At 37.6% G+C, this 21499-nt stretch overlaps 1 protein-coding gene across 3 annotated transcripts in view; it reads right to left on the reverse strand.

Moving 5' to 3' along the window:
- Positions 1–21499, reverse strand: part of Myh10 (myosin heavy chain 10) — a 137607-nt gene that overhangs the window by 87793 nt on the left and 28315 nt on the right. For all 3 annotated transcript variants that reach the window (XM_076871769.1, XM_076871767.1, XM_076871768.1), the window contains exon 4: positions 9382–9409. In XM_076871769.1, the coding sequence (XP_076727884.1) occupies positions 9382–9409 (28 nt within the window). The remainder of the gene's footprint in view (positions 1–9381; positions 9410–21499) is intronic.

Below are 21499 nucleotides of genomic sequence, written 5' to 3' on the forward strand. Positions count from 1 at the left end.
GAGCTGACAGGAACTTTGGAATGCCCACTGGTTACTGACATTGACCTTCAAAGCCACCAAAATCCTTATTGATTCATCCTTTGAACTGGATAAGGACAATTCTGTCTTCTGCACCAACATGACCTCCTTAAGACCTTCCTACTGGCTGCTGGCCTTGCACACCAGGTTCTCTGACCCTAAGGACTGTGGCCTCACAAGTTAATAATTGCATTTGCTTCTCTTTACTTCTTTTTGTTTCCACATAACCTTACAAAGTGTTAGCACAAAGGCCATATGTAATTGGTTGTCCAAATGAGGAAAAAAATGAATTTTGTGGTGAATGGGGACAAATGCCATCACTTTATGAGATTCATATTTACAAATAAATAAAGTTGATGACATTTCAAAAGTTTTTTGTTTTTTAAATTTCTACACAGAATGAAGCTTAAAAATTCAGAAGGTGCTGTGGGCACCGAGGGATACCTGAATTATGACTTCTCTGCTCCAACACTTAAAGTTTCTCAAGACACAATCAAAGTAAACCTATAGTCATAATCAATGAAAGTCTCAATTTGGATTATAATACAAATTTTATTAGCTAGGTTAATTTTTTTTAAAAAATTCAGAAACTCAAAAATGTTATATCGCCAATAAATAATCTAAGATTTCCTCAACTGCTTGAAAATCTACTGTTTCTAACAAATCCCGGCACCATTCTTGGAACTGTACTTGGAATTGCATTATTTGAACTAGACACAACTTGGCTAGGGCGTAGCTCAGTGGTAAAGTGCTATTCTGGCTCACAAGGGGCCCTGGGCTTGATCCCCAGAACCACAAAACAAACAAACAAATTGCAACTGTCCATGACTTAAAATTTTCAGTGGACTTACTGGTTGTAACATCTTCCTGACTCTCTGCACTTAGATAACCTCAGTCTCTACCAAAGGGAGGGCTGGGCAAAGCGATCCTATTGACCAGTTTTACAACAATGAGTAAGGAAACAATCTTCTCTGGGCCTCAGTATTCAATCTGTAAAATGTAGACAGATTTGATCCTTACTAATTCCTAGACTGATGATACTAGGCATAGCCTACTTACTGGTTTATAAGGATAGTTCATATATTAACCTTACTGACCACCTCTATTGTTTTATTACAAATAGTCCCCTTCTTTGTTTCTCCACCCAGAAGTTTTCGGAATCTTAGGTACTCCAGTCTACAAGGTTTTAAAGTTTCTGCCAAGCACTGATACTTAAAAAGGCCTGCTTTGAAATTATTTCTTCTAAACTCTCATTTTTATATCATGTGTATTATTAAATCCATCTGTATTTTCTTCTAGTACTTTGATGGTTTCATTTTTATAATTAAATCTTTCAGTAATCTGAAAAAAAAATATGGTTTGAGGTAATAATTTAATCTAATTTTTCCTCAAATAATTTGCCCATATCCTAATACACATGGCTGATGAAGACATTCATTCTCCAGTGATGACATGCTATCTTCATCTTGTATACTTATTTCTTATACATAATGGCCCATTCAAGGCCGGTACCATAATGCAGGAGTTAGGAAATTTGATTGGCCATAGCACTGTTCTTCTTTGAAAAAAGTAGTCTCTGAGGTTTATTTTCTAGATAAATCTCAAATAACTTTGTTCTGCTATTCCTGACCCATCTCTCTGCCCCACAAATAGAAAACAATAGGTGTAATTTCAAGTTAAATGGCATCAATACACATACTTTTTTTTTTTTTAGGGAAAACAATGTCTTCTTCCTGTCTTTCAGGTTAATTTTTTTTTTAATCTTCCTTAGTTCAAAAAAAGCAAGGCCCTTGTTTGCCTTATTGATCTTTGATATCACAGTATCTAGCTTAGCAGGTGCTTGATGTATACTGCTGACTGAATGAATATGGGTCCTATGCATTTATTCCTAGTGTCTTTTTTACATTTTTTTTTTTTGTTCCTGTCATTAAAGTCAATATATATGCTACCTGGTTACCACTGGTCCGTAGATAAGGTAATGATTTTTCACTCATTCACTTAATAGCTCTTCCATTGAGCCATTTGAGAAATATTTACAAATCAACTTCTGTGTGCCAGGCATTCTTCTAAGTGCTAGGGATAGAGCCGTGAAGGAAGTCCACGTCCTTGTGGAGCTTAAGTTTAGAAGAGACATAAAATAAACAAGCAAAACAAATGAGATAATTATAGGATGTGAGCAATGTTAGGAAGGAAATAAGACCCTGAAAAGAAGGAAGTTAGAGAAGAAGGCACAGCTGCCTTCAGAAGCCATGGTGAGGGAGACCCCTCCTGCGAGAGCAAGAGCTAGCAGGTGAACCGCTGGGGAAGGAGCGTGGTGCACTCCAGAACCTGCTGGCCAGCTGCCAGGATTTCATATAACAATCAAGGCAGAGAGTGGCAGGGGACACTGATCAAGCAGGGAGCAGATGGATGCCAGAGGCCCAGATGGATTTTATTCAAGTGTAACTTCTTAATAGCAATGAGAGGGGTTTTCTGTGTTCCGATGTTAACTTTATTCAAAATACTTAGCATTAGGTGCTAATCTTGATATTGGCGGCTGGTTTCAAACAGGTCCTTTTTTATTATGTAAAGAAATGAGCCTCTCATTTAGCCTGATGATGACTTGTCTCAAAACCAGTTATGATGGTTGCTTTTCAGTTTAGTTTGTCTCTGTGGTTTCCCAGCTCACCCTGCTCATTCATTGGACAGGGTCCTCAAAGCATTTTTTCCTGGTATGTCACCCTTATGCAGCTGTGCTTCAACAACTGCTCATGAACTTGGCTACATTTTCCATATTTCAGATCTAAGGTAACTTTGCTATATACAGAATACTGCTTCAATGATAGATGTGTATTCCCAAAGTCTACTCCTAAGCCCCCCAAGAGGGCAGATTACAACTCTTAAATTCTCCATCATAATTTGGGAATGACAGCTCCTAACACATAGGAGAAAAAATACAGTCTAACCAAAATATATAATTAGCATTCAAAAAACAGTAGCCATTATTGTCTGCTTCAATTTTCTTGTACTATATGCACACAATATTTGAATTACCACACTTTTAAGTCACTCATTTTCTACAGTTTTGGTATAGTGGTTGAAAATGTGACCTGTGGAGTAAAACTGACTTACTGAGACTCAAATCTTTCTCCTGCTCTGTAATAGTTTGGATCTTGATTGTTCCCTAAAGGCCTATGTGTTGAGAGCTTGGTCACCAGCCCATGGTGCTATCAGGAGGTAGGGGAATCTTTAGTAAATGGAATCTAGTAGAAGGAAATTAGGTCATTTGACATGTACCCTTAAAGGAGATATCAGGACCCAGGACTCTTCCTGGTGCCAAGAGACAAGCAGCTTTGCTCCATCATGTGCTCCCAGCATTAACATTCTGTATAGCCAACAAGCTCCAAAGCAATGGAGACCACTGACGCAGGGCTAAAGTCTCTGAAACCACAGTCAAAATAAACCTTTCCTCCTTATAAGTTGAGTTATTTTAAGCATTTGTTACAGCAATGAAAAATTAACTAGCACAAACTCCCTAACTATAGGGACAAATTACTTTGATTTTCTGAGATTCTGTTTATAAATTAAAACAATCACTTCATGGGATAGATAATGCATGCAAAGAGCCTAGCAGTGTGCCTGGCCAAAAGGCTCTCAAGAAATGTCAGTGCCATGAATAGCTAGGCTGATGATCGATGATGATCAATGATGATGATGATGAAGAAGACATAAACAGAAGTTTACCCCCCCCCCCAAAGACCTCTGGTTTTAATATGAAGGAGAAGGCAGAAAACATAATTCTTTTTGGGGGGTGGTACTAGAGATTGAATCCAGAGGTGCTTAACCACTGAGCCACATCCCCAACCCTTTTTTATATTTTTTTTAAAATTTAGAGACAGGGTCTCATTGAGTTGCTTAAGGCCTCGCTAAGATGTGGAGGCTGGCTTTGAGCTTGCGATTCTCCTATCTCAGCCTCCCTAGCTGCTGGGATTAGAGGCATGCACCACTGCACCTGGCAGAAAATATAATTTATTTGAAAAAAAAGAACATAATGGGAAACGGAATATCTGTCCCAGATGGAAGCAGAGGAAATAAACACAGTTTGAACAAAAGCAAAGGGGTAAGAGAACTAAAAAGAAAGCTCAGCAGACTTCTCTTGAAGAAAATTAGAAGAACCCTCAGGAAAGAGAGCAATAGGCCAAGCTTAATGGCAAGAAGGGCAAAGAAAATCTGGGCTCATTTCTACCAACAAACTAAGATGTGCAATGCAGCAGTTTCAGCCTTGCAGTGGCTGGTGGTTCCACCATGGGTCTATGCAGGACCAGTTAGGGGAGAGAGATGGGTCCAACATCCTGCTCTTTTAGCTCTTAATGGCCTTCACAGAGGCCAAGTTAACCTAAAAACAAAACAGGGAGCCTTCTGGTTGGAGGTGCCCTATGTCTGTTGAAGCACATTAAGGTAGAAAAGATCAGGAGTTTTTAACCTGAAGGCATTTGTGTTTTCTAGAAAGATCTAGAGCTTTCACCAGCTTCTCAAAGCGATGTGCAATTCAAAACAAAAATATAAGGAATGGACAATGTATGGAAGCAGGGAAGCAGATAATTATACATGGACAATTCTGGGATCTTTATTCTGTACCCGGATTTTCCCAATGAGAAATCCCTGCCCTTGCTTTTATTCTCTCTGGATATTTGTAATGTCAAATTCATTCTCGATTTACAGTACCCTTTGCCTGAAGTTCTTGTTTTAGATAACCTCGATTTGAAAGACATCACATATATATTACCTTCTCTCTATATTAAATATATGTATATATATTATAGGTATACAACACTAATAGATATTTCCTATCATTCCAAAACTCAGTTCCTTTACAAAGCAACTTACTAGGAAGGACAGAAATTTTGTAATCAAGATAGGTTTGATTGTGGCTCAGTGATAGAGCGCTTGCCTAGCATGTGTGAGACACTGGATTTGATTCTCAGCACCGCATATAATAAATTCATACAAATGGATAAAATAAAGGTCTTTTAACATCTAAAAAATTTTTTTAAAAATGAAAAGGAACATGGGGACAAATCTCATGAAAATCAAATGGAGATCAGTAGAGGAAAGGAGCCTAGGGGTGGGAAGTGAGGAGGGAGGGGAAAAGTGCTGGGGAGTGAAATTGGCCAAATTATATTATGCGCATGTACGAATATATAACAACAGATCCCATCTGGATGTATAACTATGATGCATCAATGAAAAAGGTGAGGGGAAAAAAGATGGGTTTTTAATTATATGTAGACTTTATTTCAAAACTTGAAAATTCTAGGACTTAGTTAATACTAACTGTACATGCTGAAGTATTTGGGGTAAGTGCACAATTTAACTTGAAATACCTTAAATGTAATAACTAAAACGGTATAAAAATTACTTTCCAATGAAAACATCTAATCAGCAGCCACAGAAAGAAATGCTGCCTAAATTTAAGCTAAAGCAATAAGGGGGGGGGGGGTCGTCAGTGCCTTGGAGCCCCTTCCAGGGAGTTTCCTGAGTGGGACAAGCCTGACCCTTAGTACCTGAACCATGAACTCAACTGTTCATTAGACCGAAAAGTCCCACAGACCCCTCCAAATGTCCACTGAAGTGCTGGAATCCACCACCCTACTCTTTTTGTTAATATGACCAATTTCTTTCAGGCAATTTTCCCCAAAGTTACTTATCACTTGCTGCAGTCTGGCTGGGCACAAATCACGAGCCACTCAAGCAGGAACAAACTTTATTTCTAAACTCCCGCGGACGCCACGCACGCACGTGGCCTTCTCCCAGGACACACCACATACCAACCGGCACTTCCCCAACCAATTCGAATTCCCCAGGAATCCCACAAGAACTCCAAAGTAGCCGGTGCCTGATGCAGACAGCAGGGGTCTAATATACAATTGAATACACAGCTTAACATAACCATCATCATCATCTCAATGGCTTGCTGGTGTCACCTCTCAACCACTCATTCTGGCAAAAATGCCATGACTCATTCCAATTCCGGGATGGCTCTCAGCAATCACTGACTATGTTAGGTGTAAATAAACCTTGTCTCTTCTCTTGTTAATCTGTTGTCAGTTACTTATAGGCCCCAAACCAGTGGTCCTCCCCCCCCTCCCCCCCCACACAAATCAGATGGAGTGAGAGTAGGCAGAAGAATAAACAGATCAATAGAGAGAATAAAGCAAGTATAGTTAAAAATGGTGGAATCTTGGTAATGCATGTAATAGTATTCCCTGAAAATTCTTTCGACTTTGCTTTATATCTGAAAATATTCATAATAAAATGATTGGCGAGGGGCTAGGCAACTCAGTGAGACCCTGTCTCTAAATAAAATACAAAAAATGGTATCATGAATAGCTAATAAAAAATAAATAAATTTTTAAAAATGGGCTTGGAATGTGACTCAGTGGTCAAGTGCCCCTGAGTTCAATCCCCAGTACAAAAAAAAAAAAACTGAATAGAAAGAAAATGAACATGATACTTGATGGCAGCTACTTTGTGCCCAAGAAGACATAACCCAGGTGCTAAGACTTACCTCTTAAATATGCCTATTAATTGATGACAAATTTCAATCTAAAATGATATAGAGCATCTAACTGCAAGTGCTCATGTTTGCAGTGGTCACTTTTGGTAACAGAAGTAAATCGGTGCTCACTGATCTGTCAAGTAGCAGCCATTCCCGAGGTATTTCTTGCTTTCAGACATTCCTCAAAGCCCCTCTCAAAAATGGTTATCTGAGCTCTCAAGTCACTGAGTCTATAAGAGGTGTGAGTCCTCTATCTTTTGTTGGGCTGCATTTGGTTCCATTCCCACAGCCTCATGGTGGACGGACCACAGCAAAGGCCTCCGCTGTCTCCTGCTTACTTTGTAGTGTTTCCCTTGCCAAATCTGGCCGTGGCCGTGTGTCTGACTTGGGAAAGGGGCAACAGCAAATGGGACATAGCAGAAACCAGCCTTTACACATTGGAGCTTGCCCTCTTGCTGCTCTTATAACTCAACCCTCCCAAATTACTAACACATATTAATTATCTACCACCCCATTAAAAGCCAGGGCTAGACTCTGGAGAACAAGAGGAAATGAAGAAAAGCCAAGGCACCTGGGCTAAAAGCCAGCCACCCAGAACCACAGGAGTGAGCTCAGGAGCAAGTCTTAGGTGTGCCAGCTGAACCTGGTCCAGACAGCAGGGCAATGAGCTGAGCCCAACCCAACTGCTGGGGAGCCTGCAAAGCATTCTGATTTTTGTTATTGATGGGTTTTGTTTTGCTTTGTTTTTTTGCAGCACTGGGGCTTGAACCCATGAGAGTTCTACCACAGTGCTACATACATCCCCAGCCCTTTTAAAAATTTTATTCTAAAACAGGGTCTTGCTAAATTGTCTAGGCTGGCCTCCTATATGCGATCCTCTTGCCTCAGCATCCCCATTAGTTGATCTTACAGGCATTCTGCACCTGACAGAATCATACAGTTTTGACTGTAAGTTTCAGAATGGTTTATCATTTGGAAAAAGCCTATTCACAAAACTCCTTGAGGCTTAACAATGCCAGAAGAAAATTCATAGAACAAAACAGATGAATTCTCCTCAAACCTCCTGCCCCTGCCACTCTTCCCATTCGGGTTAGATTTCATACTTTCTACTGCCCAGAAAAGAGAAACCACTAGATAAGAACGTTCTTGGCTCCCAACTGCCACCCCTACTTATCAGCTCTAGGACTCAGGCTTAATGGCTGTCACTGCAGAAGGGCCAACCTGCCAAGCTCTGCCTCTCACGGTCCACTTGGCTCATGGGTTCTCCTTCCTTCCTGTCCCCAAGCTGCTGCTCCAACTGTCTACCTCTCACTTGCATTTCATCTCGACCTCATTAAAAACACCACCAATAATAGTACCAGTCGCCTGTTGAGCTTTCACACTACTCAACCACTACTCTCCATGTTCTCCAACTGTTTGGAAGCAGTAGTTCTGTACTTGGTCTTTTGATTTCCTTTTCCAACCTTTTCACCTTCCCTCCATTCCTCAACTAGATCTGGCTTCTTCTTCTTCCCCATGCACTCAGTCCACTTCCCCACACTCCATTCTCTGCAGCACACGTTTCTGCACCCCTCACTTCATCAGATCACTCCTTTGATGCAATGCCTCCCTCCCCTGGATGCTGGGTCACCTCCCCTCTTCCATGTTGGATGGCCTTTGAAGCGCTTCCTTCTCTGCCTGGCTCTTCAATGTTGCTTTTCGTTGGGATTCCATATACTACCTTCTCTCTCAACATGTTTTTACTTTCTTTCGTTCTTTCTCTCTCTCTCTCTTTTTTTTTTTTTTTGGTACTAGGGATTGAACCCAGGGGCACTTAACCACTAAACCACATCCCCAAACCGTTTTTAAATTTTTACTATTTACAGACAAGTTGTTCGCTAAATTGGTCACCAAGCTGCTGAGACTGGCTTTGAAACCTGACATCCTCCTGCCTCAGCCTCCCAAATTGCTGGGATTACAGGCATGCACCACTGTGCCTGGCTTCTCAGCATATTTTTCCTAAGACAATCGCATTCACCATCCTGGCTTCCACTAGCACCCATGCTATAGACACCTCAAAGTTGCATTTCTAGCATGGACCATTCTCGTTCCCAAGCCTCACAGCCAGCCATTTGCAGAAGAGCCACAGTGATCAAGTGCAAGATGTCCCAAAGCAAACTCATTATCTTCCACTCCAATCTGTTCTTCCTTCTCTGCTCCCAGTCAGGACAGATCTTAATTTCATCAATAACTGCTTCTCTCTTTGCTCTTTTTTCTCAGGCATGTACATCACCAAGTAAGTCTGTCTTCTAAACTGAATACCAGTTACATTCAAATGCTTCTGTCTGGGTTCACAATCAGTACCTGAAGTCACCACCATCTCTTGCCTAGATAACTGAACAGGCTCCTAAGTGGTCTCTCTGTTTCTTCTTCCTCCAGACTGCAGTCAGAGTGGCCCTTCTAATGTACAAATCTAAGCATGTCCTGTTGTGGACTGTTTTATTCAGCTGTGAATCTCTAGATTTAGCACACAGTACACAAGGCACATGCTCTGTAAATGCTTATAGAGTAAAACAAATAAATTGTTGAAATATCTAACAGTCCTACACTTAAACATACAAAACAAAGATACAAATTTCACAGACCAACACTGTAAAATGTGTGAAAAGCCCAGTTTGACAATCAAACAGTAACATCAAATTTAAGCAATTTATATAATCTTAGTCTTAAAATAACTTACAAAGTTTACTTCAAACTCTTGCTCTACTTCCCCCTCCCACATATGAAAAGTGATTTTCCACTTTCCAAAAAAACAAAACAAGTTTGAACATTCAACATTTACTTACGTGCAAAGAATTGACTGGTCCTCGCGATCTATAAAACAGAGCAAAACAAAAAGAAAGTGACGATTTGCCTGGTTTTATAATATTTGATATAACAAAGTTAATTAATAGCCTATACAATATTAGCAACTCTCCTCTCAAGCTAAGTTAAATCCTTTCTGTCCCAATTAGTCCTAAATCTAATCGAGTTCACTCTTTATCACCTATTATGGTTCCAGATTCTCTGGGGGTCACTAACTGACCCAACTCTCCTACACCTCTTGGCCTAGATGACTTCAGATGCCTGATCAAACTTGATCCTCAAACCCTGTTGCATATCAAATTCAACCAGGTAGTTCTAGAAAAATCTTACTTCCTGGAGCTCCAGCCTGGAGGTAGGGACTGAAAATGCCACCCCCACCCCATGATCCTGAGGGATGGCCAGGTGTGGAAAGCATTGCTTTTCTGGATAGCTTTAAGAATAATCACGACCAGAGAGGAACCATTATTAATCTGATCTTAAAGGAGAAAAAGATATCAAACACTGAATGAGAAGGTTGAAGGATGAACATTTATATGAGTTTAACCACTAAGTCAAAATTTACACAAACCAACTATAACAAAGGAACATACAATGGTAAAATCAAACACGGTTTCACAGTAAAAAACATTTCTTGTTTTAAAGTGATTCAATCATTTAAGGATTCAGTTAAGTTATTCAAATGAAAAAGTGAAATTCAAATTAATATTTAACTCATGGACAAAATTACCAGCATAGTATATATGATTTCTAATTACTTATAAGAATTATTATCCCTATTTTTCAGAGAAGGGAATACACCTCAGGAAGGTTGGGTAATCCTTTTAAGTCATGCAGCTACAAGGGGCAAGGATGCTGAGACCAGAACCCAGGCCTGTCTGCCTGAGCACCTGTGTCCTTAACATGACTGAACAAGTTTGCCTTTGCTCCAAAAAAGCATTGCAGTCACAGGGCCTGGCCCAGGTAACTGTTCTGTCACTACTTATCTGCGCTTACTTTTCCTCTGGTAGATGCCATTGGTACCCAGTAAGGATCTCACTGTTGTTCTGGTATAAATAACTCGTGAAAGAGAAATAGTCCATTCACTATGTCATACTCTTTTACACACTATTACTAAAATAAACCAATCTACTCTTATATTCTATGTTTTAACTGAGTTGAACAAAGAGCCTATTCATGTCCTGACTCTGAAGTTTTAGTTCTTCTATTAAATATATACTTCTTATCTTTAATTACACATAATTATACATATAGATGGGATACAATGTGACATTTCAATATATGTATACAATGTGTACTCATCAGATCAGGGAAACTAGCATATTCATCAACTCAGATGTTACCCTACTGTGCCGGATTAAAAGTCATCCTCCTATTCAACTGTATACCTGTATCCATTAACTATCCTCTCTATCCCTCCCCTCCCCCTAATTTAATTTCTTTTTTTGAGAGGGGAAACTGAAAATTGAACCCAGGAGCACTTTATCACTGAGCTACACTTCCAGTCCTTTATTTTATTTTTAAATTTTGAGACAGAATCACACTCAGCTGCTGAGAGTCTTACAAAGTTCTGAGGCTGGTCTTGAACTTGTGATTCTCCTGCCTCAGGCCCCCGAATAGCTGGGATTACAGGCATTTGCCACTGTGCCTGCTCCCCTAACTCAATTCTTTTCTTTCTTTCATTTTTTTTTTAGTTGTTGATATAATTTCATATTTATTTATTTATATGTAGTGCTGAGACTCAAACCCAGTGCAAACCCTCACAGACAAGTGTTCTACCACTGAGCCACAAATCCAGCCCCTAATTTAATTCTTAATAGCTCAGAACCACTGTGTTAGTCCTCCTTCTGCTGCCACAGGCAACATTCTCCTTAAAGGGCCAATATTTGCCTCCTTTCTTCATTTACTTTCCAAGAAGATCCAACTTGCTCTTCCTAGATCTACAACCAGATCAGATATCTCCTGCGGGTCCCTGCACCCTCATTTCAGTTTTATTTCCTCTAGGAAACATTCTCAGACACCCTTTCTCAGCTGCCTCATCTTTTAAGAAAAATTTGTAACTAGACAAACAATACTGCAATTGAGATCCTGAAATACTGTCTTGAGATCCAAGACCATCTTATTTCATTATTCCCAGCATTATTGGCTTTAGCGGGCCCTCACTAGCTTTTAAAAAAAAAAAAAAAAATTATTTAGTTTTAGTTGTAGTTGGACACAGAACCTTTATTTTATTTATTTATTTTTATATGGTGCTGAGGATCAAACCCAGGGCCTTGCACATGCTAGGCGAGCACTCTACCACTAAGCCACAACCCCAGCCCCCTCACTAGCTTTAATAAAGGTCTCATGGGAGAAATCCAGTGCTGGGTACCTTGCTGGGCACTGGCAAGACGGTGGGAACTGCAATCTGGGGTTCTAGTTCCAGCCCTGCCAGCTCTGTATCTCTGTATCTATCTGTATTTATTCCTTGCTGGTCCAAGATAAAACCCATGATTTTTACCAAATTTTTGGCATAAATAACTTCATAAGAGTCCATGCACTCTGTTGTATTCTTTAATATACTATTAGTAAAATAAACCAGTGTATTCATATATTCTATGTTTAAACTGAGCTGTTCAAAGAGCATATTAATATTCTGACCCTGAAGTTTGAACCTTCATATGTGACTTTCAGACCCCCACACTCTCCCGGTCCGAGCAATTTCTATAAAACTCATTATACCAGGGTTTTGGTGAGTTTTCTGAACAGGTTTACACATTAAAGAAATCAAAACACAGGGTGTGGCTGAGTGATAGAGCACTGGGTTCCATCCCTAGCATTGCAAAGAAAAAAAAGAAACAAAAATACACAAAAATTAAACCAAATTAAATACCCCCCTAATTCATTCAGAACGGCTGTCTTCCTGTATCTGTAATGCCAATTTTTTTTTTTTTTCAGTACTAGAGATTGAACCAAGGCCTCACACCTGTTAGACAAATGCCCTGTCACTGAACAACCCCAGGCCCATCATCTGAAACTTGAGATACCACAATCTGCCCTTCAAACCTACTCCACACTTCATACCCATTCCTGCTTGGCACTTCCACTACCACCACCACCACCACGGAAAATTCTCTATTCTAGCCAGACCCATCTAGCTAACTTTGGACATTACTTTCTTCATCAGTTCAATAAGGGGGTGCTCCAAGATTCTCTCCAACTATGTTAATACTCCTTCTGCTCCAGCTTCAGTGAATCCTTTCCATCCTTCAAGGACCAAATGAAGCACCTCAACAGTTTACAATAGTCTTTTACTCTAAAACCCTACAAATGTAAATTGGACACAACCTTAAAGTGATATTTAAGGGGAAAAAGTTTACTTCCAAAAGCACAGCTAGTCTTCTAAAGACTCATTTGATAGCTCAGTATTTTCCAAAGCACCTTCCAAAAATCACATGAGGTACTCAAAAAAATCCATGTTGAATTAAGTCATATTTTCAACAGTGATCTCAGCTCCTACCTTAAAAGACCAGGAAAGAGCAAATTAAGCCCAAATATTTATGTTCAGAACAGAAATCAATGCAAAGGAAATCAGAAGAAAGAAAAACAACAACAACAACAAAAAAAATCAATGAAATAAAATGTTGATTCTTTGAGAAGATTGATTTTGATATATTTCCAGATAAACTGATTAGGAAAAAGGAGAAAGACACAAATACCAATATCTGGAATAAGAAAAGGATTTGTGCAGATCCCACAGATATTAAAAGAATAATAAGGAAATAGCAGAAACTACTTTGGCCAAAATATTTGACAACTAATATGAAAGGAATAATTTCTTTAAAAGATACAAATTACTGCTAGGAGTCATGCTTGGAGGCAAGAGGATTACAAGTTCCAGGATAGCCTAGAAAACTTAGTGAGGCTCTGTCTCAAAATTTTAAAAAATATATAAAGGGCTAGGGATGTAATTCAGAAGTAGAACTCCCCTAGGTTCAATCCCCAGCATAGCAAGGAGGAGGAGATACCAAAAAAAAAAAAAAAAAAAAAAAAGCTAAAGCTTACACAAGAGAAAACAGTAACTTGAATAGACCCATCTCTATCAAAGAAATCAAATCTGTAATTAAAAACCTTCCCACAAAGAAAACATAGCTTCCCGGTAAATTCTATAAAACATTTAAGGAAAAAATTATAATGACTCTGTTCAAAGTCTTCAGAAAACCAAAGAAGAAACATTTCATAACTCAAAGAGATAAGACTTAGCTGATGCTAAAACTGGAAAAAAGACATTACAATAGAAAAAAAAAAATAACAGCTCTCATAAACAAAGGCACAAAAGTTCTTCCCCTTTCCCATTTTTGTGAGCCCTAATCTAGTAATGATTTTTTTCTTTTTCATTGTGCATAATGATGCATAATAGTGGAATCTGTTGTATTCTCATGCATGCACACAAAATAACAATATAATTAGGTCGATTTCATTACCTCCCTCTCCCTCTCCTCCTCCATCCTCGTGATCCCCCTCTTCTATTCTACTATTGGTTTCCTTTCTATTTTCATGAGATTCCTTGCCCCCCAACACACATCTTCTTTTTCTCCCCGTTTTTCTAACTTCCACATGAGGGAAAAAAATCTATAACCCTTGACCTTGTGAGTTTGGCTTATTTTGCATAACATATTTTCAAGGTTTGTTTGGCTATTAAGAATCATGCTGCTGGACAGGGGTTGTGGCTCTGTGGCTCAATGGTAGAGTGCTTGTTTAGCATGCATGAGGCCCTGGGTTCAATCCCTGGCACCACATAAAAATTACAAAAATAAAGGTATTTAAAAAAAGAAAAAAGAATTGTGCTGCTATGAACATGGGTATGCAGGTACCACATTAATTCTTTAGAATAAACACCAAAGAGTGGTATAGCTGGGTCATATAGTGGTGATTCCTTGCCTAGTTTTTTAAGGAACTTCCATACTACTTGTATTCATCTACAATCTAAAGGCACAAAAACTCTTAACAACATGTTAGCAACTAAAATCTAGCAAGTGGTATTTATCCTAGAAACACAAGGCTAGTTTAACATCCCAAAAGTAAACCATTTAATTCACTTTATCCATTAAAGAAGAAAAACCACAGGTTCACTAAGTAGATATAGATGTTGACAAAACTAATCACCCATTCATTATTAAAAAAAAAAAATAGCAAACAAGGACTATAAGGGAACTTTAGCCCATTGAAGGGTATCTTAAAACAAAACAAAAACCAAAGAATCACAATTAAACATCATCTTTAATGGTGAAAAACTTGAATGTTGTACCTCTAAGATCAGGACCAAAGCAAGGGTGTCTGTTCGCAGCACTCCTATTTAACATAACCAAACAAGGGAAGAAATTAAAGGCACAGACTAGGAAGGAGAATAATAGAATAACAAGGAACAATGAATCTATTTGAGGAAGAATGAGTGTCTAGACAGAAAATTGCAAAGAATCTACAAAAAAATTAAAAATAAAATAAAACTCAACATACATTTTTAAAACCCTACTTCTATATATTAATAGTGAACAACTGGAAGTTTAAATTTCAAAAGTTCCATTTAAAACTAAAAAACATAAAATATTTAATTATACTAAGGAAGGTATATGCTATACTTATTAATCCAACAAAACGTGCAAGACTTATATGCTAAAAACAATTAGAAAACATGAAAGAAATCAAAGGAGATCTGTGTTCATAGACACACAAACCGTATTCATGAATTGGAGGATTCAATATTATTGTTAATTCTGCCCCAATAGATCTATAGATTCATGCAATCCATTCAAAATGTCAGCAAGATTTTTCGGGGGAGAAATTGACAAGCTGATTTCTAAAATTTGTATGTAAGAAAAGACAAAAAGGAACTAGAATAGACAAAACAATTTTTAAAAAGAACAACAATAGAAGACTCATACTATCTAGTTTCAAGATTTACTACAAAGCTATTGTTTGTCAAGCAGTGTAATATTGATAAAAGACATACAGATCAAAGGAACAGAGTCCTAGAATAGACTTCTGGTGGTTTCCAAAAAAGGTACAAAGGCAATTCATTGAAGAAATAAATAATGGCCTCAACAAACACTGATAGAACAATTGGCTAGTCAGATGCAAAAAGCTCAACCTCAATTCTTACTATCCATGTACATACAAAAATTAACTCAAAATAGATTATGGACTGGAAGAAAAAAAATGTAAATCACTTATGTAATAAATGATATGTATCTGGAAATAACAAGAGTTATCAAAACTGAACAATAAGAAAATAAACTAAGGCTGGGATTGTGGCTCTGTGGCAGAATGCTTGCCTCACACATCTGAGGCATTGGGTTCGATCCTCAGCACCACATAAAAATAAAATAAAGGTATTGATTGTGTCCATCAACAACTAAAACTAAAATATTAAAAAAAAGAAAAGAAACTATCCAATTAAAAGAAAAAGTTCAAAAGATATAGATACAGAAATGCCAAATAAGCACATCAAAAGATTAGGGAAATGTAACTTAAAAACACAATGAGAAACCACAACAGAACTATTCAAAGACACTACAATTTAACTGACAATACCAAATGCTAACAAGGATTGGAACAACTGGAACCCATCCCTTGCTGGTAGGAATGCAAATTGGCACAGCTACTTTGGAAAACAGTTTTGTAATTTCTTACAAATTTAAACATAAAACTACCATATGACTCAGTAATCCTATGTCTAGGTACAAACCCAGGTAAAATGAAAACTTTACATCCACACAATCTAATTAATTGCCAAAACCTGTAAAGAATCAAAATGTTCTTCAGACGTAAATGAATGAATAAACTATAAACACGCAATTCAGCATTTTAAAAATGAGTGAACTAGTGGTGAATGATCTCAATTACACTATGCTAATGTGATGCCACTCTCAAAAGGCTAAATTGTGACATTCAGGAAATGCCAAAGCTGTAGTGTTTATTTCTAGCATTTATTAATTTGGGGGCTATAGTAAAGGATAATTAGGAATATCTAAGAAAGCTACTGATTTTTGTACATTTTAAACCACTGCCCTTTGAAATCAGTTCCCACCCCCCTAATCCTTCTATTCTCCATATTCTTACCATAGCCTAGTTTTCTTCGTATCACTTATCAGTTTAAAAAAAAAACTGGTGCACTATAGTTATTCATAATAATGGGATTCATTATCAATACTGTCTTTGTTTCCCCAAAGAAAAAAGTTTGCTAACAGTGTCAGTAGAAGAACTTTACCTCATTTTAGCTTCACAGGGCAAAGGGTGATCTTTTCTGTTGTCTATATTTCTATATTAAAAGATTCAATCCATAGTTTTAAGAAGACTATAATTCATTATAAAATATTCCTTTTCCTGACATAAAATGATGCTTTTTGTTTCTGTTTTTGCTTTTCAGTTTATTTTAGATAGATGCTTTCTTTTTATATGCAAGTGGCTAAGGTATGTGTCCATCCTTAATCTTTTATTATTGTGCTACTTGGAGATGTCTTTCTTGTAGATGGTATATGATTGTGTTAGGCTGTCTCTTATTAATAGGGTGTTAAAGTATTTAACGTTTGTTGTTGTCAATACTATATTTGATGTCATGGTTACTGTCTTTCTACAGCATTCCTTGGTGTTTCTTTCTGGGGAAAGCTGTTTTCCTTGCTTTTATTTCTCCTAATGTAGAAACTTGTATTCAGTTTCACAATTTAACTTGTATTCAGTTTCACAAAATAATCTACATTTCATATAAATATACATTTTAATGCACATCAATCCTATTCTTAAAAGAGAGCAGGATGCAGGTCTATCACACTAGGGAAGTGTATCAGTCATCTTTTCTTTCTATAAATTTATTTTATTTATTTATTTATGGTGCTGAGGATCGGATCCAGCGCCTTGCACGTGCTAGGTCAGCACTCCACCGCTGAGCCACCACCCAGCCCCTATCAGTCATCTTTCAACATGGCTGCTCTCAGCACCTGCTACTTGGAGGAGCCATCCTTTAACTCATCACTGACTGATAGAATAATTGGTTGCTTCCAGTGTTTCTCAGAAAGCTATTAGTGATTATCCTTCATCCAAAACAATGGCAAATGATATCGATAAGTTAAGAAATAAAACCAAGGGGGGAAAAAAAAGGAATTTTTAGGAATAGGTGAAGGCAAGTTCAAAGAACAACAAGCACAGACTATAGGAGGGCAAAGGGCATCAGGAGGTGTCTCGAAGCCAGGAAAGACTGAGAAATTCTGAGATGTGCTTCTGTGCATTGGAAGAAGGTGTGTACTTCTGTCAAATTAATGTAGTTAATTGCAAAACTGTCCTGTTTCCCAAGTGGGAAAATTTCTAACCACAGGGAAAACAGCAAATTATCTAAGAAAGGAAACATGACCAGAGGGCAAATAATTTGAATACTGACTACTTAAATGCAAAGACACTTCGATTTAACTTCTATCAGGAAGATAAAGAGGGAGGGTTTAGATAAATTAAGATTATTCTTTCATAATAGGAACCTGTAGATAATACTTGAAGTACAAAAAGAAAGAATGGCATAATCTTGTTACTTGCAAATACGTAGATAAAGAATAAAAAACAGTTAAAATTCCTCTAAAGAGGGAATCTAGAATGGGCAGGGGTGGAATAGGCATCTCCTATTTTTTTCATTAAGGTAGTAACCTTTACTGTGTATTTATTATTTTTTAAAAATACCTTCATATATTTCTTCAATAAAAAGTAAAAATTAAACACTCAAATTTCTCTGACAAATTCTGATCTTGATGCTATATATTCTTCATTGTCTAGTACTCTTAATCTATTTAGATACAACAGGAATCACTCTTAAGATGAAGACAGACTTTACTTCTAAAACTGTTTGGGCCTCATGTCTAGATGTAAAGGTAGATCTTCAACAATCTCTTCAAATTATCCAAGGGGCACTGTTCTGGTTAAGTTTATTTCTAATCAAGCTTGTTTGTTTTGGATACTGTAGAACCTTTATCATTCCTGGTGGTTCTCTGTCCTTGGTCACACTTGCCAGATATTTGTCTATTTTATGTTTTCTTCATGGATCCAGCTCTCAACTGTACTAATGGTTCTCTGAAAATATGTACTCTTTTGTTCCAATTCATTAATGTCTTTACATGTTTTTCCTCTTGTTTTGGTTCATTTTATTGCTGTACTTTCAAAGACCTTTTTTTTTATTATCATTGTGAAAGGTCACACAGAAAAGTTCACAAGATAATTTGCCACTCAATAAATTACCATGAAGTTGTCTTTTATCTATCTTGCAGAGTAAATGGCCTTATTCCTCTATAATATTTTGTTTACTAATAAGAACACTATAACTATGAATTGTTTCTTTTTTTTTAACTTTTTAAATATACCTTTATTTAAAGTTTTACGTGGTGCTGAGCATCAAACCCAGCATGCTAGGCAAGTGTTCTACCACTCAGCCCCAGCCCCAGCCCCAGCCCCAGCCCCAGCCCCATGAATTGTTTCTTAAAGTGACTTTTGCCACAACTAAATTTTTTATGTGTTATTTTGTTGTGGTTAATTTCTAAAGAAGCTATTAGGTAAGTTTTGATTTCCTCTTTTATCAAAAAGCCATACAGATGAATGATTAATAGCAAAACCAGCAAGAACTCATTAAACACTCCCACAAAAACAAACCGACTTGGAAATCTTTTTATTGTTAATATTTTATTTATTATACTGTGGTCAAAGGAACTAATAAGACTTTTATTGGTGACCTACTATAGAATTTTTACCAAGTTTACAAATGCTCTCTGCTTCACAGGCAGTTGTACTATACATACATTTTTCAATACAAACTTGCTAACTTGTGGTAAATTTAAATCACATGTTTTATATTCTTTTTCCCTCCTACTTAATATGTCAGATTCTGAAAGAAATACATTACAACTCTCTCTATAAATTTGGTCACATTCTCCTTGTATTTCTAATAGCTACTGGATTAAATATTTGATGCAGTGACAATGGTGTACAGGTAAGTATCATCTGTCTCTTCTAGGCAACCACGTCATAGTATTTCTACCACCAACCTCTCTTACTTTCTAAATCTCAACTGAAATCTTGCTGTCACCCTGAGAATATAGCAAAATTTTCACAAGCTGTTGCCACTAAATCATACCTACCTACCCTACCTACCTACCCTACCTACCTACCTACCCTACCTGTAGACACTGTTTCAAAAATATGGTTTGTGAAAAGAAGGAGGAAAGAACAGCTTTTAGGCATAGGCAAAAACTTTCTGAATAGAACCCCTAAAGCTCAGGAAGTAACTCCAAGTGTTAATAAATGAGACAGCATCAAGTTAAAAAGTTTCTGCCCAGCAAAGAAAATGCTTAGGAATGGGAAGAGAGAACCTATGGAATGGGAGAAAATCTTTACTAGCTACTATTCTGACAGAGAATTAAAATCTAGACAATACAAAAAACTCAAAACTTTACACAAAAAAATCAACTCAATTAATAAAAGGGCACATGAAATAAGTAGACACTTCTCAAAAAAAGGAATACAAATGGCCAACAAATACAGGAAAAAATGTTCAATGTCATTAGCAATTAGGGAAATGCAAATCAAAACTACACTGAGATTTCATCTCACACCAGTCAGAAGGGAAGTTATCAAGAGTGTAAATAAAAATAAACGCTGGAGGGGATGTGGATAAAAAGGAACACGTTTACACTATTGGTGGGATTGTAAATTAGTACAACCATTATGGAAATCTGTATGGAGGCTCCTCAAAAGACTAGGCATATTACCCTGAATTAAAGTTATCATACTACAGTGATCTATGCATACCCATGTTTATACAGCACAATTCATAACAGCCAAACTATGGAATCAGCCAAGGTGTCCATCAATGGATGAAGGGATAAAGAAATATAAACATACATACATACAATGGAGTCACAAAGAAAAGTGAAATTATGTCTTTTGCAGGAAAATGGATGGAACCAGAGACCATTATGTTAAGCTAAATAAGCAAACTCAGACAATTAAGGATCATATTTTTCTCCCATTTACGGAAGTAGAGAGGAAAAAGGAAAAGGAAGGTGAGGGTGGATCTTCTAAAAATCAAAGGGATATCAGTAGAGGAAAGGGACCAAGGGGTGGAAGGTAGGGAGAGAGGGGGGAAATGCTGGGGAGTGGCACTGTCCAAATTATATTGTTATATTGTGTGAATATGCAACAACAAATTCCATCAATACATATAATTATAATGCACCAAAAAAAGATGTGGGGGGAAAAAAGAGAAAAAACTAGCAAATTTAATGCTGATGTTAGGAGTCCATAAAGAGAAAGGCAAATAGAATCATATTTTATAACAATGAGCACTGTGAGACTCCCAGGAAGGTTGGGAGAGATGTGATCAACATCAGAGGTGAAGGAATTGGTAAGAGTGGCCTTGGATAGGCCTGTATTTGATGAGTTCTTGCTGGTTTTGCTATTAATTATTCATCTGCATGGCTTTTTGGTGAAAAAGGAAATCAAAACTTAAGTAACAGATTCTTAAGAAATTAACCACAATGAAATAACACATAAAAAATTTAGTTGTAGCAAAAGTCACTTTAAGAATGGCCTTGGATAGGAGTGGACAGGAGCAGATGGTTTGCAAATATGGTTTGGAAAGCTGCAGCAAGTTCCCCTCTGGTGGCTTCTAATTTCTCTGTGGAATGGAAAACAAGTCACCAGCTGGGTAGTGAGAGGCGTGTGGGGATCCAGAGATCTCAAGTGTGCAGAGGTCTGAAATAGTCATTATGGGGAGTGGGACCATCGTCTCAGTAGGGAAGCAGGGTAGAACTGACAAATCATGTTAAGAGTGGAATCAGGGCTCATGGTCAGGAAATGATAGCAGTATGGATCTGGCTGACTGGGTAACCCCAGAAGCAGCCGCAACCCCCATATGCATTAAAAGGGACAAACACCTTGATTGGTCCTAGCATGAAAACTCTGTCAAACAGGAATAATAAAAGAACAGGACAAGGGGGATTAAGATATGGACAGAAGATTGTTGAAATGGTAAGCTATGAATCTAAACTAAATGAAGAAGAAAATGAAAGGGGTATTGTTAAAATACAGGGAGAA

The sequence above is a fragment of the Callospermophilus lateralis genome, chromosome 11 (genome assembly GCF_048772815.1).
Source record: "Callospermophilus lateralis isolate mCalLat2 chromosome 11, mCalLat2.hap1, whole genome shotgun sequence".
NCBI classification, from domain to species: Eukaryota; Metazoa; Chordata; class Mammalia; order Rodentia; family Sciuridae; genus Callospermophilus; species Callospermophilus lateralis.